We start from the raw sequence: 23,128 nt of genomic DNA, 5'->3' as shown, positions 1-23,128 counted from the left end.
CTGCTGAAGCAAAGCAATGAACCAAAATGTTGGCCTGGGAAATAGAAACTGCCAGGTCCCTTGGGGCTTGTCTCAGCAGAGAGCTGGACAATAGTGGCTATAGGGCGGCATTAATAAGCATCCCTTTTATCTGCAGTGGAAATTTGAAAAGTGACATGATGGAGATGGGAGGGTCATATCTTCCCCAGCCTCCTCTCCATCTCCAGGCTTTGTTTTCAGCTCTAGGTTTTGCCTTTTACTTTTTGTTTTCTCTTACTTTTAAAATAGCTTGTCCTCGTTATTTACCATATGGCCGTTTGAAAAAGATTTTTCTTAGAACTTCAGACACAGTCATAATGGCTTCTTGATTTGTGCTTCAAACCTTTAGAGTTCCATTTTCATAAATAACATTAGAATGATTTTCATCCACTGCTTTTTGGACAAATATAGGGTGACCATTTGTAAGAGTCAAATACAAATGAAGCCCTGGAAATGAAAACTTTGTAAAACTTCAGGATATCTGTTATTAGATAATTAATGAAAGGATTCAATGTCAATTAATTCATAACCTTCCATTACCTACTTGCAAAAAAATAATGAACTTGGGACTGAAAATAATTTAGCTATCTACATACAACTTGGGTTTTAGTATACACGAAATATGAGACTTTTAAGGATCATTACTTTTTTATTTTCTTTTTTGTATACTTCACTGGCTAATACTGGAAGCGCCAGCATCATTGTCAGCATAAGATAAAACAGGGCAATTATCTATTTCATGTTTCCTGGTGCATTCTGAATAATAGAGTTTCCTTCAAGACCTCAGTGAAAAAGTCTTTGACCAACCACTAATTTTCATTTTAATTAAGACCTTATATTAATATTTAAAATGTGACATTTAAAAAATCCAAATTCTCGTGTAAAGTAGGACTGTTTGCCATTCTACTTGAAAAAATGGCTAAGTCACAAACGAATTGGCCTCATTTTTTCCTTTTACATTTAGCACCATCAAAGCACAATGGAAATATCAGCAAATTTCTCTATTTCGACAAAAAAAGTTAGGTATTTTTAACACTTATATGAATAATGTAAGCATTTAGCCAGAGTTCCTCCCCATCCCCACATATACACCCATCCTATGTTTCTCTTCATCACTTGGGAAGTCGAGGTTTGTTGTTCTTAATCTAGGTCAGAGAGCTGGTTGAGTTAACAAGCCAGCCAGTTATTGGCAGGAATATTGACTACTGTGCCCCAGATTGGCTAGTTGCACGATGTAAAGCCAATACAATGCACAGTGGAGTTTGGAGTCCCTCTGCAAGAGAGATGGGACTAAAAGGGTTGAAAGGACCACTTTGTAAATCTTTGACTCCTCCGTGTGCTTGGACCTCCCAGTGGAGTAAAAGAAAAGAGATGGATGCATCTGGAAATAGGTTCAGTCTGTGTGGAGGCAGACCAGTATATTCTTTGAAGATTAACATCAGCTTCTGGGGCGACTGCAGCACAGATTGTGGTTCCAGTCCAAACATGTCAAAGGATCATAGGTGCTTCCCTGTTGACCTTTCGTTGTAACAAAGATCACCCTAGCTGACGAAAATTAATTGAGCACACTCTCTTCGTCGCACTGGCTTAGGGAGCAGGCCATTATAAGCCTCCAAGAGCTGTGCTGGACAGTGGCAAGGCCCTGAGTGCATGGCATCCTGACACTGCATGGAGACGGGTAGAGTACAGTCATCTAGAACCAGACGGAAACCATCTCAACGACAAAGAATACTCATTTATCGGTAACCTCTGCCCAGAGCTCTGTAAAATCCTCGCATTTGTTTTCATTTCAACCTCTCCTCTCTGATGTACTCGGGTTTGGCCTTTCTGTTTCTGCCTGGGTATTGCTCAGACACATGCCCATTCAGACACACAGATTTTCTCAGACATTAGCAGATCTAAAACATTCTCATTCCTGGTCACTTCCTAATGGTTTGTTTAACTAGTGGAGCTGCCTTTATTTGGGGCCTATGACTGTATAAATATCAAAACCAGCAAAGTGACAAGCTATACTTGTTTTCTCTGTTTTCTTCATAAAACCAATTTTCGTTTCATCTTATTTCTTGAGCCTCTAATAATAATTATAAGGTGGAGAACAGAAGTGTTCACAGTCAGATACACTTAGGACCAACTTGACGATCATTGAGCACTGATCAAGTTAGTGGATATTAGTCATAACAGAAGAATTTATAAACTACCTTCTCACAGGGTGTGAAAATTCTTTGTGACAAGTAAGGTTCTGAAAAGTCATGATAGATGATAAGGAAAGTACTAGAAAGTGATAATATATACTTAGAATTAGTAAGATAGTGAATATTAATGATAAACCTCTCCTCTTCCGTCTAAGCCTGTTTCTTTGATTCACCTCCTCTGCCTAGGATGAGAGCACAGCTCAGAAAAGCAACACAAGGACCCAAAGGCTTATAATTGGTCTTGAGGGACTTGACATGTGCAGTTATGGCAATAACTTTTGGTGCCCTGATGTTCTTTGCACATGTGGATTGCTAAGATCCTGATAAGCATTCATTAAGATTGCCTTACGAGAATTCGGGAAGTGGTTAAATACAAACACAGGCCCCCTGGGGTCCACTTGGTTCAGAAATTAAAATTTCTGAAAGAGTTTACAAAGATCCTGCCATGCATATACTGCCTATTTGGTAACCCACAAAGAAGAGTGTGAGCCTGCATCCCTTCATAAAACGTATTCATCTTGCTGAAGCAACATGGGAATAAGAGCACGTGGGAGAAAGCAAGAGCACAAATACCTTCATAAGCTGTCCAAGCCAGGTTTTGCCACCACAAAATTGAACAAATGAACAAAAGTCTTGACTTTCTGAGATTTGGGGGTTCCAAGAATTGCAGAGAAAAGGTTGTGGAAGGTCAGTATTCTGAGGCCTATGGACTAATGAAAGACGAATGTGGACCAGCAAGTACAAACGTCCTTGGACTGTGAAGCTTATAGGAGTAGATGTTCCCTTTGGGGCAACATACCTGGAAGAGGAATTTGGGGTGGGCGGTGGAGATTGTAAAGACATATTGGGGGAATGGGGGATGGTTTCTTTCGGTGTCACTAAAGAATAAAACTGATCTGGAAATTAACTAGGCCAATACTACTGAGGTCAGTTTGTTTAAGGGAGGTCACTTTGTAAGACTATCAGCTCTCAGGTACAACATTGGTTTGGGAATCATTCATTTGGTTGGCCAACTTCCTGTCCATTCAGGTAACTCTCCTTCCTTTACAGCACAGTAACTCACAAGCAACAACCAGCACCTCCTTCTAGTAGCAAACTTCAGGTTCCTAAAGTGTTACCCGATTGGTTGTTGTATTTATGCTGTGTAAACTCTGCTGGCATGCTATCAGGTTCCTCTTTGTCATGTGTTCCTAACAAGGCTTTTGAGTGTGGTGCCCCTGATGCCATTTTCCCCTTGAGATTGACTCCCAGGAGCAGTTTTGCACAGCAAACTTCAGTAATGCGGGCATTAATGAAACATAAGGAGTCAGATCGCCGGTGGGACACCTGATAGGTTCCCAGTTTTTCTCAGCTTAAAGACTTTTTGTTGCTCAAACTTTTGCTTGTGAATTAGGTGATGGATTACATCTCAGACCATTGTTTTTTTCCAGTCAGCAATGTAAACCATCTACCCAACCTCCCAGGGGCTTGTCCTGTTTAGTCCTCTCCTCGCTGCTGTCTCCCTCTGGCGGTAACTATCTTCCATTTCCCCCAGGTTAACACCTGTCTACCCTCTAGTCTAGCCTTTTGGTTACCTTTCCCAGCCTGCTTTTTCTACCCCTAATAACCATTACAATCTTCCTCCTTGGGAATGAAAGCCTTTTCTTAGTTTCTTTGTAACAGTAGTTTCCTACAATAGTTAGTGGTCCTTTGGGGTTTGACTCACTTTACTCAGCATAATGTCCTCCAAATCCGTCATGAGGTGTGTCACCAATTCCTCCTCATTTGGTAGTGATGCATAGTATTCCATTGTGTGTATGGATCAAAGTTTATCTATCCATTCCTCCACCGATGGGCACTTGGGATGTGTCAATCTTCTTCCTAGTGTGCACTGCTCTGCAATGAACAAGGGTGTGCCTCTGTATACTCCTGCTATATTCTTTATTTCCGTAGGGGACATACCATCTAGCACTAATCCTGGGTCACATGCTATTTCGGTTCCCAGTTGTTTGAGGACGTGCCATACCTCTTCCCCAGTGCTTGCACTGGTGGTTGACAGTTGAGCAGAGAGACCTTGAGTTCCCAGTAAAAAGGGTCTCTACCATGTGACTCAAAAAAAAAAAGGTTTCTTTGCAAAAAGATGGAAACATGGGCAAGACCTATGTTTTCTCCCATGTAATTTTTTTAGAGAATGAGCATCCACGCTATGTTTCTGAAGACTTAGACTTATTGGCATCATTACCACACCCCAAAGGAAATGCCTTCAATATCCAGATGGGAGGAACTTTCTCTAGGAAAGACTATCTTAACTGAGTTATTTTAAGACCTCAAACTTGAAACTGGCTTCTATCCAATATGAATTAGACCAATGCATCTGAAAACTTAATTCATGTTCCGAAAGCTTTATAAGTCGGTCTGGATGTCCTCATTTGCATAATCACCACTCCCTCCCCTTCTCCCAAGCCTCTCTCTCTTGGGTGCAGAAGTGTAGGGTTGCCAGACACATTTGGAAGTGAGTTCATGTGACTCTTAACCCCCTGGAATTGGTGTTCTAGAGCCCCTGACACTGAGTACTAATGTACTTTTCATTAGTGTTGAATATTGGGAAATCCCATTTCACAGAGCCCAAGGATTAAATTACTTCATTTGGGAGGGAATAATGCATTCCCCATCTTTTCTCCTGAGGTAACAAAAAAGAATGAAGCTGAGATCATTTGCATTTCATAAGGCCCAGATGTATTCCACTCGGCACAACAGTCAAATCTTGGGAAAGCTTGTAGAGACAATATTAACTAGCAAAGAACCCCACCCACCCACAGAGAGTTGAAATGTAGAAACAAAAATACACTGTAGAAACAGAAATATAAAAAATATACATATACTGAGCCTATACGTCCATAATCACAGTGATTCCATGAAGCAGCAGTGTTGCCATAATGCCATGACTATGCTTCTCAGTTTTAAAATCATTTTTATAATAACAAGAGAGGGGGAAAAGAATGATTTTTTGGAAACCCAGCCAGCCACAAATCTAGATGATAACCCAAACCAAAAACTCACTGTCATTGAGTTGATTCCAACTCATAGTGACCCTCTAGGGCAAAGTAGAACAGCCTCTATGGATTTCCCAAGACTGTAATTTTTTATGGGCGCAGAAAGCCTCCTCTTACTCCCAAGGAGCAACTGGTGGTTTCAAACTGCTGACCTGTGCTTAGCACCTCCACACTATGCCACTAGACCCGAGGTTCTCCTTTTTTGGAACACCTCCGCAGAATGGAAACTTTTTCAGCGACGGTGCTGGGGTCTGACAGAATACTGCAAAACTAGGTTAGTAGGTGTCACACGTGTCATTTGAAGAGGGGCTGAACATGGACCGATTTCTCTTCTTCTAACCTTCATTTGCTTCAGACATTAGGACCACTTTTGTACACATGGCTTTAGGCTGCAAGTCTGCAGCGTGTAACCCTGCTGGTGGTTTGGCCTTTTGGAGAGACATCTTTTCGGTGAGCAGCCTCTGCAGGATGTCACTGTCCTTCCCATGCCGCCAGCAGAAATTGCACTAATAAACCTGTAAGAGGGAAGCCTACTGTTTGCTGTCCAATTGAATTGATTGTCAGAGGCTACATCAGAGGAGAAAACCGAAGGAAACATTGAGGGGGTTCGACAGGTCCCACAGAGTAGTCAAATCCATAAAAAGTAGTCTATCACTAAAAAGCATGTTAGCGATTTTTTCCCCACCACCCAGCACTGTATGCCATGCAATGAGGCATACAAGGGAAGTAGAACATAACCTGGTTCTGCAGAAGAAGCATGCTGTCTGTTGGGGGCGATAGGGCACAGCACCCGGAGTAGTAAAGGAACGCTATCGTATTTCACCCTCTGGGCCCCATTTATAAGAATAAGAAGCGTTTGGGTCAGAGAGTGTTACATTTATTGTCCAAAACAGTGTGATAGAATAGAGTATCAGTCTGGAGATTATCAGCTTCAGGCAGGAAAATTCTTTCTAAGTTGAATGACTTTGAGTCAGTCACTTCCCCTCTCTGATCCTTGAGGTTCTTGTGATGGTAAAATGATGACAGGAGGGCAGAGGGCTGACTAGAAGATCCCTGCAGTACCTTCCAGTCTTGACATTCACTAATAGTCATAGAAATTCTAGTAGTAGAAATACTACTACTACTTCAATAAATACCCAGGGACCTACTATTGGCAGGTGGGCACGTTGTACACAGTGTATCTCTTTGAATCCATTTCTCCATTTTAAAAGGGGAGGTTTTAGGGTTCTAAGTGGCAGAGAGAAAACTCAATCCTAGATTTGCCTGGCCTTATAATGCTGTGCTTTTTATACCGTGCTGAACTGCCTCACCTCTGCATCGAAGGAGGGGGGTGGGGTCCTGAGAAGGAAGCAGGCATGTAAAGCAATAGCTGCCAGGAAAGGTGGTGTGTATCAAAGATGGAACCCGGAGAATACTGAGAACATTCTGTGTCTCTGAAATTGAAGTGGAGAGAGGGAACTTGTATTGGAGGGATTTGCACCAGGCCAGAGACTAGGGATATGGATGCTAGGCCGGGCCATTCTGCTAACTAGCCAGTTGAGTTTGGGCAGTTCAATCTGATGGTCAGGTTTCTCCTCCTCCATATCATCAGGGGATCTTTAAAGTCATTTGGGATTTCGTATTCCCTGTTTCTTTAAAGTCCCGAGACTGGAAAACTTGCGACTAGTTCTGATTCTCAGAGTGAGCCCACGGGTTTATTAAAAACAGTCAATGAGGCAACAAGTACTTGTGATGATTTTTTATTTTTAGTGTGTGAGAGTTTCCCAAAGTTCATGGAAAATGGATGAAAAGATAATGGGAATTTTTCTCATAATCTTCTTGAAGCCCTCTTGCATAGGGGGTTGGGAGTGGGCCCAGAAAAATGAAAGTGATTTAGAAAATTCATGACACATTTTAGCTTCTTTTCAATATAAAAAATATTTTAAAAGTGAAGCCCTGGTGCCGTCGTGGTTATGCTTTGAGAAACCAACAGTCTGTGTCCTGTAAGGTCCGCTGCATCAGGATCAACGAGATGGTAGTGAGTTTGGTTGGAGTTTTGATTAGCTAAAGAAAGCAAATGTTCACCATGCCTTTCCCTATGTTTCTGGTTTTCCTATAGCGAGTTTGTTTAAAGCAAAAGACACTTAATATTAGAAAATACAGCCTAGCTTGTCACCTGCTCTGAGAATAATCATATCAGTTTAAAATGGGAAACAAATATGCTGTGTCCTGAAATTTCAAGTGTGGGTTGGAAGGATCAAAAGAGGTGGTTTCTCTGTTGTTTCTGTGATTGGCCCCTGCAGCGGGTCCCTCAGCAGCAGCTAGCTCTGAGCCCTTTGCTAGCTACTGAAAGCCTCCGGGGCTTTCCTGCTTCCCAATACTCGGTCATCTGAGAGGTAGGACAACATTGATGCAGAAGGGCTGGTGTTACAAGAAACCACTTCAACGTGCTGTAGCTTTCTCCTGTGGGAGGAAAAAAAGAGGTGTTATCAGCAACAATACCGATTTCTTTTCAAAGGGGTTTAATTGGGGTATTTCTCATGGGCACATTCTAGCTCACTGCCTTTACGTGGGCCTGCCACAGGAAAACAGTGGTGCCCCAGGCAATCCCTTCTGCAAACAGGTAGAAGAAGGTCAATAAGTGGTTACAGGCTGGGCTGCTAACCGCAAGGTCAGCCGTTCAAAACCATCAGCCGTTCCTCAGGAGAAAGATGGGACTTTTGACACAGTGATGGAAATGCACAGGGCTGGTTCTGCCCTGTCCTCTAGAGTCACCATGAGTTGGAATTGACTGCGTGGCAGTGAGTGTAGCATAAGAAGGTATGGCAACGGAGTGGCCTGTGCTTGGCCTGGCCATGGAAGGACATGTCAGAACTTGAACAAACTCCTTTAAACTGATCTTTCCAAGGAGCTCTCCAAGTTAGGAGTTGGGGGATTTCTTGCCCAGAGATTCTTTTCAGGTCATTGAGTTATGCCCGGGCGAACTGTTCTGATGCCCGTGCGTGCTCCCATGTTGGCTGGCTACCATCCTTTCCTGGGTTAAGCCAGAAATTAGCGTTCTGTTTTCCTGTGAAATGCCGAAAGATTTTTGTTTTGTTTTTCTCCGAGCAACCACTTTTTGCCTCTCTCGGGTATTTTTCCAAAGCAAGAATTGTGCAACTGATGGAAACCAGCTCCCTTCTGTTCTGTAACGTGGTGTCTTGTTGATGATTTATTTGTTCAGTAGCAGAAACTATGAGAAATTGTGTAAGGCTGCCTCATTTACTTTTTAGCTGCTCTAGCCCCCCAAAATTTACATGTAAATGCAATGGACAAATGTTTTACATTTCAGCAAGGGGCAGCACATGCTTTTGTAACGTAAGTGACATTTTTATAGGTAGACGGAACTTAAAACTCTAACCCCTCCTCCCTGACAGGTTATATTATTCTGAAATCTGGATCAGTCTGACATGCTGTGCTTCCCTGACTGCAAAGCGGTCGAGTGACTCTTGATTTTTGTTTTTCTTCTCTCCTGTTTAGACATGCAGAGCAGCCAACCCAACCAGTTCACCTTCAGGCCTCTCCCACCACCGCCGCCGCCTCCACATGCCTGCACCTGTGCCAGGAAACCACCCCCCACAGCAGACTCGCTTCAGAGGAGATCAATGACTACCCGCAGCCAGCCCAGCCCTGCTGCCCCCGCTCCCCCAACCAGTACCCAGGATTCAGTGCATCTGCATAACAGCTGGGTCTTGAATAGCAACATACCCTTGGAGACCAGGTATTTGTGCTTTTACTGATCCCAGGAGACTGAAGCAAGGCTGGGGATGAGTGTAGTGAAGGCAGGCGTGCAGTTGACCATAGACCTCGGTGGGGACACCCAAATGTACACCCAGCTACAGGCCAGGTGCATGGGCCAATGGACACACACACACACACACACACACCTACACCCACACCCACCCACAGACACACGCACAGAAACAGATGCTCATGAAATGATAGAATCACAGAGGCACTGATACCCCACCGTCAGACACGCACAAATACATATCAAACACGGCAATCATCTCAGCTCTCACTGCAGCCTCAAAGGGCCAGCCAACGCCGCCTTGTTTCCAGAACTTGCAAGGATGCAGGCAAATCCGAGCACAATTGGAGGAAAAGGGGGAGCGTCGTGTTTAGTTTATTGGGAACATTGAAAGGGCAGGGTTGTTTCACGGAGCAGAAGTACATGAGTGATTCTGGAAGGCCGCTCTGCCTGTCGAAAGCAGTTTGGTTTAGGAGCAAAAGCCTCCCCTCAGTTGTGCTGTATGCCAGCTTCTAGGATTCGCTCCTCAGCTCTCTGTCCTGTCCTTTGGAGACGGCTCCTCCACAGTTGAGGCCTCCTGGTTAAAACTGGCTGTAGTAGGAGACTTGGGGAACTAGGACCTCGTTCCCCTTTTCAAATCACGCTTTTCAAAATCAGACATGACAACTGACTGTTCACATAGAAAACCATCACTACTGTTCCTCATGACCAGGAAGCAGTTGTGACTCATAGCAACCCTATAAGACAGGGTCCGAGACTGTAATTTTTTGTTTTTTAATTCATCTAGTTCTATGTACTTAAATTTTTTATAACACAATTTTTGAGCAACTAATCAACATATCATACAATTCACTAATTCACAACCACATCAGAAAGAGTTGTACAATCATTACCACAATTTTAGAACATTTTCTTCTGTCTTGTACTTAGTGTTATTAGCTCCCCATTTCCCCCCACCCCCAAGAAACCATTAATCCAGTTACTCTTTATGAGAGTAGGGAGCCTCATCTGTCTCCCGAGGAGTGGCTGATAGTTTTAAACTGCTGACTTAGTGGTTAGCAGCCCAACGTGTAACCAACTACGTACAATACCAGGGCTCATTCACTAATAAAATATCACATGATAATCTTTTAAATTCAAGGACTATCCTGTATCTCGCATATGCCTTTTTGTTTTACATCTACTTTCAAAGCTCTTCTAAACACATTTACATATAAACGATGGGAATAATACACCACTTGATAAACAATATCTGGTGTCAGCTCTGATCAGTCTGTACCCTGCGATCTGGTAATTGAGACTGAAAGGGGAGGACTAACAAAGACTGTTTGGGGGTTGTTGTTTTTTTTCCTCTGCGGCATATTAAATTAAATGCCAGACATGGCATCAAAGAATATGTCACCATCAACAAACTAAAAGTACAGTGGCCCCAAACCAGGAATCTCTGTACCATCTATCATTTATCAGATTAAATAGCTTCATAAGCTGCTATTTCAGATGCTTCCCAATAGAAAATAAAGCAGTCAGCACCTATTACTACAAATGTATTAGTGCTGTCGTTTGTGTTTGTATGTCACTCTGTTTTGTTGTTGTTGTTTTTCTTTTATTGAAAATGGAAAGATACGGGAAACACAAGACACAGAGAATGACGTTTCCCTTCTTCAAGGATTTTTTTTCTCAAGCCATGGTGATTTTTCAGTCACCTTTCATTCACTTGTAGAGAATAGAGGAAACGGGGTGGGGGAGCTAGCTCCCAAACCGGACAATTATTTCCTTGAAGAAGCCAAATAACAGGAAATCTGGAAGGACTTTGGGGGATGGGTTCAGGCAAATGGAGAGAGAAAACTATTCTTATTTGAAATGTACATCTAGGCATGTTTGTACAAATTGCACCCACGGACCTTCTGTGTCTAGACAAGGAATGTATTAATTGGTCTCAGTTTCATAAGATGCAGAGAAGAACATAAGTTTTCATGTGAGACTGAGCACAGAGTACCTTTTTAGTACATTTGAAAATATATTCAGCAACATCAAGATGAATTTAATTAAAAAAGAAAAAACCCTAGAAGGCTGATCAACTAGGAGTTTCCAAATGTATCTAGAAGAAAATGTTCATTTCACATGGTGCAAAGGAAAGGGAACTCTGTACATACGCTGGCACCACCGTTGAACTCTGTGACATAACTTCAATGAGCCTCAGCTTCCTCGTCTGTGAACCTGAATATAACACCTGCCTCAGTCTATCTAGATAAGATATGTGGGGAAAACAATCTGGAGAAGAAAACAAGGGGACTGATGTTCCGGGGTAAAAAGAAGTGGGTGTTTAAAAACCCAGGGCCAAGGGCCAAGTGATTCAAAATCGATGGCGAGGAGGGTGTAGGAGGCCTGGTAGGGCTTGATCAAATGCAATATAACCAAGAGGAATTACTGAAAGCCAAATGTAGGCTGAACATGATAGTGGGACAAGAGGAAAGTAAAAGGAAATAGGGGAAAGAACTAGGAGGCAAAGGGCATTTATAGAGGTCTAAATACAGCATGTACAAATGTAAATATATTTATATATGACAAATGGGAAAGAGATCTATGTGCATATGTGTATAGGTTTAGTATTAGGTAGCAGATGGACATTGGGCCTCCACTCAACTACTCCCTCAATGCAAGAACAGTTTGTTCTATTAAACTGGCATTCCATGTTGCTCACTTTCCCAACACAATCATTGAAGACAAAGCAGATACATAAGCAAATGTGGTGAAGAAAACTGATGATGCATACCTAGCAAAAGAAATAGCGTCTGGGGTCTTAAAGGCTTGAAGATAAACAAGCGACCTTTAGCTGAGAAGCAAGAAAGCCCACATGGAAGAAGCACACCAGCCTGTATGATCATGAGGTGTCAATGGGATCAGTTATCAGGCATCAAAGAGCAAAAAAAATCATATCATTGTGAATGAGTGGGGGTGTGGAGTGGAGACCCAAAGCCCATTGATAGGCCATTTGGACACTCCCCTATAGAAGGGTTGCTGGGAGGAGACTAGCCAGTCAGGGTGCAGTGTAGCAACGATGAAACATACAACTTTCCTCTAGTTCCTAAATGCTTCCTACCCACCCTCTATCATGATCCCAATTCTACCTTTCAAATCCGGCTAGACCAGAGGATGGAGACTGGTACAGATAGGAACTGGAAACACAGGGAATCCAGGACAGATAAATCCCTCAGAACCAATAAGGAGAGTAGCGATACCAAGTGGGTAAGAGGAAGGTAAGGTAGAAAGGGGGAACTTATCACAGTGATCTAAATATTACCCCCTCCCTGGGGGATGGACAACAGAAAAGTGGGTGAGTGGAGACATCAGACAGTGTAAGACATGACAAAATAATAGTAATTTAAAAATTATCAAGGGTTTGTGATGGAGGGAGGGTGGGAGAGTGAGGGGGAAAATTGAGGAACTGATACCAAGGGCTCAAGTAGAAAGAAAATGTTGGAGAATGATGATGGCAACAAATGTCCAAATGTGCTTGGCACAATGAATGTATGTTTGGATTCGGATTTAGTTGTACGAACCCCCAATAACATGATTTAAAAAAAACACCTGCCTCAGCAGCTTGCTGCAATGATCCAATCAGTATAGCAGAAAGTACTTCGTCCGCTGTTTCAAGCTCACATTGACCAGTGCAATGCCAGTCAAGGTCGATTGTAACTCAAAGAGAGCCTCCCAGACAGAATAGCATTGCCCTTGTGGAGTTCCAAGGCTACAGATCTTCTACGGGAGCAGAAAGCCTCATGTTGCTCCTGAGGTAGTTTCAAACAGCTGACCTCATGGCTAGCAGCCGAATACAGAACCGTGCCACTGTCAGAGATCCATTCACATAGTATTATAGAAATTTAAAATGATATTATTATTTCTACCAGGTGGTCACAGGCCTCTGCTTCTCTATCTCCCATGCAGGGACTTGACACTTTCTGAAGGCCTTCCATTCCAGCTGGTTGTTATTGAATCAAAATCTACCATTATAAGCTGGTTTCTATTGAATCAAAATCTAGCATATTTTAATGTATGCCTGTTGATAGTAGATAGAATCCCAGAGCCCACGGACAAGTAGAAGTTCTCATATACCTCACAGTCTTTCAGATGCTGTTGTCTGCTCCTTTCATACTGTCAGACCCAACTCAAGGCCACCCCACTGAGAACAGCATCAGACCATTGTAATCCCAATAGGGTTTTCATCAGCTGGTTTTCTAAGGTAGAGCTCAAGCTTTTCTTCCCATTTGCTCTTAGTCTGGAAGGTCCACTGTACCTAGTCAGCATCAGCACACCACACAAGCCACCACTGACAGATGGATAATGGTTCTGCATTCGGTTCATTGGCTAGAAATGAAAGCCAGGTATCCCTCCTGGAAGGGATCCTGACATGGCATCAGTGAATTCTATCACCGGACCGAACCACCACGGCTCTCTTGACAACCCTTCAGATGCTTGCTGGCAACTCTTCCTACTTCTTTCCTTCTGGCTAAATGTTCCCCCTGTTCCTCCCGTGACTTGGTTTCAAATTCCCTTTTCCGGGATTTTCTTGAGAATGCACCCAGTTCATCCTCATAGCTCCTGAAGCATAATGCTCAAGGATGATGCCGGTCTAAGCTCTTCTTAGGCTCTTTGGTCAGGAGCGGTGGTCATTCAGGTTACCTCCAATACTTGGGAACTTCCTTGTAGTCTCGCTTCAGTCTAGGGTCCCAGAAAATATTGTTCAACTCCAAAAGACGGGAACTAGCGTGACTCAGTTCCCTAGGATGACTATTCCTCTCCGTTCCTTTCTTTTGTCCAGCGGGGTTTTTCTGGTTTTGTTTTTCTCTATCAGCTCAGTCTTGCTTTTGTTGCCATCTCGTTTATACTTCCTCTTAACAAAATCTCTGGTTTCCACTGTACCACAGGGTCCCAAGTGTACTTCATGCTACCTCTCACTGCATCCTCTCACCTGTCTTATTGCCTAACCCCCTTGGTATTTCATGGTTCAAAATTAACATGGATATTAAGCAGCCCAGTTGACCCATTTCATACGGGCTGTGCTTTTCATTTCGTAGCATTGCTTTAGATTACCTGGTTTACTCAATATTTCCCTCAGTCTACTGAGAATAGAAGGAGGGAAAGAAGATGAATGATACACAAACATATATATCCCTGTGCAAGGCCTGGGAGTATATATGATGTCCCTTAAATAGGTCTTTGAAAATAGTCACCTTTGATCTATTCATCCTGAATAGTTTGCTATAACTAGCAACTAGTGACCCCCTTTGTCCTCACAATGTCCTCGTGTCAACGCAGTCTATTCCAAGGTCAGCTGTTTGTTTTGCCACATGTCACCACAGATTGGCATTTAGAACACTGGTAAACTCAAACCCTACCCACATGTTTTGATTTGTTGGTTTTTTTAAAACAATTTCCGAGGCTAAACCACATTTCTTCTATTCTTTAATTACATTCCTGAAGTGTTTTTAATTGCTCATTTGGATGGAGGAGGTGCATATAGAAAGATGTTCTTAGTCTCAACTTGGCCTAACTTGAGTTTATCTTATTAGCCTGTGAAGAAGGAGGTCTGGTTATGTAGTTGCTACACTTTAGGCTGCAATGCACATGGTCAGCAGTTCAAAACCACCAAGAACTCCTCAAGAGAAAGACTGGGCTTTCTACTCCTGTTTAACAGTTACAGTCTCAGAAACCCACAGTGGTCATTATAAGTCAGCAGTGGCTGGATGTCAGTGAGCCTGGCTTTTTTGTTTGTTTGTTTGTTTATTAGTATTATTTTGGGCAACCTGTGGAGAGGCAACTGAATTCTAATTCTACCAGACAAAGGTCTTGCCATGACCCTAATTGTTATCCGTTGGTTGGTTAGATACACTTTCTCCATTTTCATGTCGTTAGTAAAAATGGTGCATAGGACAAGATGAAGGTCAGAGCTCTGGATAAACCACTTGAGACTTCCCTGCAGTTTGGCATTTATCCATTAGACAGCCTTCCTTTTCCTTGCACACAACCCACATGCCTGCTTGTTTGCCAGCCTATCATAAGGGACCTTGTAAAAAATCTTGCTGATATCCAGAAATGGCGTTGCCTACATTTTTACTGACCCGCCAATCAAATCACTATGTCAAAAATGGAAATGAAGGGAGATTTGTCTAACATAGCTTGTTCTTCAAAAATGCATACTGCCTTCTCATGGTTATGGCTTTTTCTTTTCCTAAGTGCGCACAAATCATCCTTTCAATAACCTGTTCTAGAATTTTGCACTCAATCAACATGATGTTGCTTGGGGTAGTCCAAGGAGCCCAGGCGTTTCCTGTGCCTTTGGAAAATCAAAGCCAATCTCTGCTGTCACCAGTCTTCTGACACATTTCCCCTAAGCCACAGTGCCCGCAGCTCTAATGACTCTGACTAGGCAGTGCAGTCTATAAGAACCTTCTCCATGTTGGACTATGATTTTAATTCATTTAGAGCAATGGGGTGGTTTCTTATGAACATGTGGCCTATTTTCAGCTTGATTTGAGATTATTGGTGCTTATTTGACTCTTAGACGTTAATTCATTTATCTCTCTCTCGTGCACACATGCGCGCGCGCATTGAAGTCTTCCCTGACCTCCGCCATCCAAAAACATGACATGGGCTGCAGGTCTGTGCTATACTCACTCAATCTACTTCCTGTAAAAGCGAAAGGTTTTCATCTTTAGCAGACTCCAAATGAGCATTAAGCCTGGGCGGCTGGATGGGTGGGTAAGTGAGGGGCAAGGGGGGGGCCTGAAATGCCAACCATCACCCTTTTAATATTTCTTTAAGGAGTCCCAGTAGAGTAGTAGTTACTTATTGGGCTGCTAACAGGAGGGTCAGCAGCTTGAAACTTTCCAGCCACTCTTCAGAAGAAAGGAGAGGCTTCCTACTTCCATAATGAGTTACAGGTTCATGTTTTTATGTGCCACTTTTTTTGTTGCTGTCAAAGCCATCCACAATTTTATGCACATATTATTATCTCTGTAGGTTCACCTAGATAAGATAGTCTGGACAAACAATGTGAGAAGAAAATAACTGGAACAACGGTCCCGGAGGGACATGAGAGTGTGGGAGGTAGGGAGAGGGAGGAGGTGTTGGCCAACCCAGGGACAAGGGAACAATGAGTCGTTCAAAACCAGTGGTAGGGAGGGGATGGGAAGACTGGTAGGGAGTGACCAAGGGCAAGGCAACACAGGAATTACTGAAACCAGAATGAAGGCTGAACATGGTAGTGGGATAGGAGGAAAGCATAAGGAAATAGAGGAAAGGAGTAGGAGGCAAAGGGCATACATAGAAGCCTAAATACAGACATGTACATATGTAAATATATTTATGATTATGGGAGAAATTGACCTATGTGCATATATTTATAGGTTCAGTAGTAGGGTAGCAGGTGGACATTGGACATTGCACCGCCTCTCATGAATTCCCTTAATACAAAAGCACCTTGCTCAGTTTAATGGTCATTTCATGATACCCACCTTCATGGTACTCACCTGCATGATACCCACATGATCGCTGAAGACAAATATGTGCATAACCAAGCGTGGCGAAGAAAGCTGATGGTGCCCGGCTATCAAAAGATATAACGTCTGGGGTCTTAAAAGGCTTGAAGACAAACAAATAGCCATCTAGCTCGGAAGCAACAAAGCCTACAGAGAAGAAGCACACAAGTCTGTGGGATCATGAAATGTTGAAAGGATCAGGTAGCAGACACCAAAGAACAAAAACCATCATCATGTGATCACCTTCCCCACCTACATGCTGAAGATGAATGTGTGCATAAGTAAGTGTGGTGAAGAAGGCTGATGGTACCCGGCTATCGAGAGATATAGCGTCTGGGGTCATAAATGCTTGAAAGTAAACAAGTGGCCATCTAGCCCAGAAGCCACAAAGCCCACATGGAAGCAGCACACCAACATGTGTGATCATGTAGGCCCGAGGGGACCAGGTTTCAAGTACCAAACGTAGGGGGAGAAAAAAAATCATATCATCGTGAATGAGGGGAAAGCATGATGGGGACCCAATGCCCATCTGTAGACAACTGGACATCCCTTGCAGAGGGGTAGTGGGGAGGAGATGAGTCACTCAGGGTTCAGTGTAGCAAAACTGACAACCTTCCTCTAGTTCTTACACGCTTCCTCCCCGCCACTATCATGATCCAAATTCTACCTTGCAAACCTGGTTAGACCAGAGGATGTACAGCGGTACAGATGGGCACTGGAAACACAGGAAATCCAGGAAAGATAAACCCCTCAGGACCAGTGGTGAGAGTGGCCATACCGAGAGGGAAGGAGTGGGGTTGAAAGGGGGAACCGATCACAAGGATCTACATTTAACCTCTTCCCTGGGGGATGGGCAACTGAAAAGTGGGTGAAGGGTGACACTGGGCAGTGTAAGATAAGATAAAGTAATCATTTATAAATTATCAAGGGTTCATGAGGGAAGAGGAGCGGGGAGGGAGGGAGAGGGGAAAAAGGAAATAGAGGAGCTGATTCCAGGAACCCAAGCAGAGAGCCAGTTTTGCGAATGATGAGGGCAACAAATGTATATGTGTGTTTTACACAATTGATGTATGAGTGGATTGTGATAAGAGTTGTATGAGCCCCAGTAAAATTATTTTTTTTAAAGAGTTACAATCTCAAAAGCCCACAGGGCCAGTTCTACCCTGCCCTCTAGGCTCGCTATCAGTCCACATCGAATTGATGGCAGTGAATTTCATATTTCTTTATCATTGTTTTTCATATCTTCCTTTGGTATATGTTCTCTAGAGATCTAAAGTGAATGGGGAGTAGCCAGTGCTGGTAATCAGTGCCCTTCCAGCTGTGCAATCCATCTCTGTGGTAGAGTTCCTGAAGCCATGCCATGCCTCCTGTCCTCACTGAGCATTTTCTCCTCACAGTGCACTTCCACACTTGAAGAAAGATGGTTGCTTTCTGTAAAGGCTTTTATGACTTTCAGTTCCCCGACTACTTTTTATCTGTTCAGTCAATCAGAGATGCAAGTCCAATTATCATTTTCTCTGCCTTTTGGGAGATGTACTTGTCAGCTAGCGTGGTTGGGGACTTGTCATATGTTTGCCTTTAGATAAACAAGTCTAGCAGTTGTCTGCAGAAAGGAAATCACTCATATTTACTACAGTTTACTCCTGTGGCTCTTTGGTTGGAATGAGCATACATTTTCTTCATCTGGTCTAGTGGCTCAGTGTCAATTACCTCTGTGACCTTAGGCACGGTATTTACCATCCCCATGCCTTGGTTTTCTTTTCTGTAAAGTACAGGTGAGAGTAAGATTCGCTTTTGAAGGCTGTTGTGTTTAAAGGCACTGAGTTATTACTTGCCATGTGAGTTGAACATGGAGACACATAGCAAGCACCTGATACAATTTAGAAATAATGATAGCAATAACTCAAGAGACAATTCTATTTTCTGTCCCTTTCTTTATCCATCTCCATCTAAGTTATATCACCCCTATGTTTATGCCCCCCTCAGTAAATGTATACATCATTCATCTTACCCCCCTTAACATGCTTTTAAATACAATATTCTCTTTGCTACTATATTCTAATCATGACAATCAGTCCCCTAGCATTTTGATGGAACATCCAAGACAGCTCTGTGGTAAATCTCCCAAACAGCTTCTGGAGTGTTGCCTACCTCCTGTCTTTTGCAAAAATACCACCATGACTCCCCAATACATGCAGGATTCACGAGCTTCCTCCCTCGAAACTCAAAACCAAACTCACTGCCGTTGAGCCAATCGGCACCCTCTAGGGCAGGGTAGAGCTTCCCCCTGGGGTTCTCTGAGACTGTCAAGTCTTTATAGGAGTAGAAATCCTCCTCTTTTTTTCCCCAGAGATCAACCTTTCTATCTTCTTTGTCCAAACCTCTCCCACCATTCTCAGTGGTTCAATTATTTTTTTTTTGAGGAGAGGGGGAAATTATCTGGAAAAATATGTGATGTTGTCATAAATTGGGAGGCGTGTGAAAGCTTATGTGTACAAACCTCCCTGGTCTCCACTACTTGTATTTCTGTGAACTTGGATACTATGTGGACACCTCTTAAGGGTCTCCAGTTTCCTGTGGTTTTTGTGGAGAAAATGTTGGAACTTACTTTGCAAGATTGTTCTGGGAATTGTATGAGACAATATCCATAAAATGTCTGCTCACAATCTGGCACCAAGGAAGTGTGTGATATTGTTTTCAGTTCAAGAGCTGGCATGAGCATGTCAGCACGGAGAGGAATCCCATCACTAGAATTCAGAGAGCCACATTGGCTTTGATCTGTTCTAAGAATATCCATTATTTGCATATACCTTACTAGCTCTGGATGATCGAACATGTCCTAAGACAGCTCAGAATTGTGTAGAGTGGCGCTGTCTGGCCAGGGAACTATCTGTATCGATTTTTAGCATATTCTGACAGATGGCTGCAGTTTTAGGATTCTTACTGCCCTTGCTGGCTTTTGGCCAATATGACAATTAAGTAGAGCCTGCAGTGCTGTTTTCCATGAAGGAAGGGCCACAGCTATTTGTGAAGGAGATGTAGGCAAGGAATGAAAAGAGAAACAAAGTCTATATGACCAATGCTCAGTACCAAGTTTCTAGAGCTAGTGTCTATTCTGGAGAAATAAGAATCATTTAGAAGAAATATTCATGAATGATGAGAGCAGGGATTTAAATATCTGTGGAATAATACTCTTTAAATATTAACACAAAAAGTTGAGTTCTCCAATAATAGCTATATTTCATTTATACAATACTACTAAAATCTATCTAACATTTGGAAGTAGTTCTCCCCTCCCCCTCCCCTTAAGGTAGCTACAATACGAAAAAACTAGACCTAGAGATATAATTTCTTCTTTGTAATAATGGCTAGTGGAGCAGGGAGTGGAGGGGGCAGGGAGCTCAGAATGCACAATACTCTCTATTTGGACCCAACAATATTCTCATGCTCTGCTCTTTTAACAGCAGTCGGGTGAAAAAAAATGTATCTCCAAGAAAAGATTAAAAGAGTCGTTTTTCGACTGGAAAAGACTTCTTAGAACCAATCTGTGAACTATAAATCCTGTTTACTACAGATGAACAGGGCACAACCAAGTTTTTCAGCCCACACCAAATGATAGCTGTGGACGCAGCCCAGTTTACATGAACAAAATTTCTGTAGTCTTAAAAATACATCTTACATAGTGAGAGTGAACACATGTCCTTAAAAGCATATTGTACTTAGGCAGCAGAGAGCAATAATTTAGCATTTTGGTATGTAGTAATTACACACACACATACAAAAGACCTTTTAATTTACTAGTTCCAGTTTTATTTCAGAAGAAAACCATCAGCAAACATAATTTGATCCATTGAATAAAGAAGGAAATTCCACCCTCGGTGAGATAAAATCTAGTTTTGATGGGGAAAATGTATAGTTAGCTGTTCAAATGTGCATCTAAATAGATGGCTTAGAGGAGTAAAATAAAAGTAGTTGATTAGAAAATATAGAATTTAAAGATAATAAATATAATAAGAAAATAAAGACAATAAAATTTTTCCACAATCTTTTTGAAGCTCTGCCCTGCAATGGAGGAAGATTTGATAGCCAGAGCCTTCAGGGTGCTAGGAGAGCATTGGCAAGGGCAGGTTCTGTAACATTTGGGGTGAGGAAATCAAGGTAAGTAAAGGAAGATTTATCAAAGCTATTTTGACTCCTCCCACTTCTGGACATCACATCTAGCCAGAACCTCCTACGGTCTGAAATACTATTATTAGCCTCAATGAAATTACTGTTTTAGGGTAGAACCAGTCCCCCTCGATAGAAGTAAAATTCCATAAAGGCAAATTTCTAATCTGTTTTGCATTGTTTGTAGGCTCGGCACCTAGAAAAATGCCCGGCACATGGTCGACAATAGATCTTTGTGCAAATGTGTTGTTTCCCGTGGCCAAAATTCATGACAGTACTTGTAATCAACTTTAAAATATTTTTTAAAGTTGTATTATACAATCTCTAAGATGCTGGCATCTAGAGATATTGAGTTCGAGATATTTTAAAGCACAGATTTGAGAAGCAGATATTCTTGTTTATTCCTTCATCTGCTCACCAAAGGGACTCAGTTCATTTTGCATTTTCCTGTTCTTTTTCCCCCTGATTTTATCCCAAATTTCTTTCTTTTTAAAAAATTTATTTTCAAATGGGAGTTAATCCATATATCATATCATTCCACAGTTCAATCACATAAATCAGAATTTTACAATCAGTTTCCAAACATTCCTTTTTCCTCCTGGACTCCTGGACATTGTTTCCTTCTTATCTAGAACCACCACTGTTGTGTAATCCCCCCCCCCAAAGCTGTCATGGTACTTATTGTCCCTGTAGATTCATCAATCCTGGGGTTCATATACCCAAAAAAAGCAGAATAAAAACATACAACACAACTTCAAAAGGTTAACCCCTAATGTCGGAACCCCTCAGCGGTAAACTCTCTATGAACAAGCAAAAATAAAAGATGTTGGGAACAAGATCACATTCCGTGTGCATCAGGGAGGGGATCAACTGATAATGTTTGCACTATTTAATTCAGGTTATCCCTTTGATCTTCTATACCAGCGGTCCTCAACCTATGGGTCACGACCCCTGTAGGAGTCGCCTGATTCATAACAGTAGCAAAATGACAGTGATGAAGAAGCAACGAAAATAATTTTATGGTTGAGGGGGGGGGGTCACCACAGCATGAGGAGCTGTATTAAAGGGTCGCAGCATTAAGAAGGTTGAGAACTACTGCTCTATACTCATCTCTCCAATGCATTCTGTTTAGTAACCACTTTCCTCCCATCCCCCAATTATGGATAGAGGGAGATCACTGGAGGCTTATTTCCTATGCCGTTTCCACACATGAATCTTGGACTCCCACTGTCATCCACAGTCTTCTGCAAACTGGATTCTCATAATTTAGCCTCTGATACTAATTCCTCCTTCAACTTCGCATTAAGTGACTTACGGTTGTGCTTCTTCCAAGTAGACTTAGTTGACATCTCACTTTGATGACTGCTTGTTTGGAGACAATCCTTTAAGGCCCCGGGCTCTATTTTGTTTGATAGCCGGGCACCATCTAATTTCTTTGCCACATTTTACTATAGCACCCTTATCTTCTTTGTTCCTTTCCTGAGGGTGAGTATCAATCAGGGTCATGATGTAAGAAAAATTGTTATTAAGTTGGAGCTAGGATTTAGTGCAAGTCCAAAGCCGATTCCTGGATCTGTTTTTTTGTTTGTGTTCTGCCTTTTGTTCCCTTTCAAAACATCCTTGTTAATTTATGGTAGAGTCTTATCAATCATCCCCCTTGGGCATACCAATCTTCCATTAATATTGTCTTTGATTAGCTCTTGGTATTAATTTTTTAAAGCCCTCTCGAGAGGGCCTATTGGGCCAATGTAGTCTAACTCTATATCACAGCCCCTAAATTATTCACTTGTAGAGAATCAATCCTTTTGTAGCTGTACTCTATTTATACAAACAGAGGGACTTAATTGTCAGGGAAATTTACAATAATAATCACTGAGAATGTCTGTCATAAGTTTGCGGGAATAATACTTATTTTAATATGTCATCTAGAGCAAGACCATGTTTGTCTGCCAGCCAACAGTTCAACAATCTTAGTACAGCTGTCTCCTGCTTCCTCAGAAACCATGAATTTTTAAAATCATTTTATTAGTGGTTCATACAACTCTTTTTATAACCCGTACATACATCATTTGTGTCTAGCACATTCGTACGTATGTTGCCAGCATCATTCTCAAAACACATTTCTACTTGAGCCCTTGGTATCAGCTCTTCATTTTTGCCCTCCCTCCCCACCCCCCTCCCCCTCCCCTCCCCCTGAACCCTTGATAATTTAGAAATAATTATTATTTTATCATATATTACACCTTCCAATGTCTCCCTCACCCAGTTCTCTGCTGTCCATCCTCCAGGGAGGAGGTTACATGTAGACCTTGTTATCTGTTTCCCGTTTCTCCCTCACCCTCCCTCCACCTTCCCGATATCGCCACTCTCACCACTATTCCTGAGGGGCCCCTCTCACCACTGTTCCTGGAT

General features: G+C 42.3%; 1 protein-coding gene across 3 annotated transcripts in view; it reads left to right on the top strand.

The window, feature by feature from the left end:
* TENM1 (teneurin transmembrane protein 1) overlaps positions 1-23,128 on the top strand; it is a 697,668-nt gene that overhangs the window by 271,616 nt on the left and 402,924 nt on the right. For all 3 annotated transcript variants that reach the window (XM_075538255.1, XM_075538256.1, XM_075538254.1), the window contains exon 4: positions 8,741-8,981. In XM_075538255.1, coding sequence (XP_075394370.1) covers positions 8,741-8,981 — 241 coding nt within the window. The remainder of the gene's footprint in view (positions 1-8,740; positions 8,982-23,128) is intronic.

Source organism: Tenrec ecaudatus, chromosome X (genome assembly GCF_050624435.1).
Source record: "Tenrec ecaudatus isolate mTenEca1 chromosome X, mTenEca1.hap1, whole genome shotgun sequence".
NCBI lineage: Eukaryota > Metazoa > Chordata > Mammalia > Afrosoricida > Tenrecidae > Tenrec > Tenrec ecaudatus.
The sequence above is the reverse complement of the archived record's forward strand: the minus strand, read 5'-3'. Positions and strand labels throughout refer to the sequence as shown.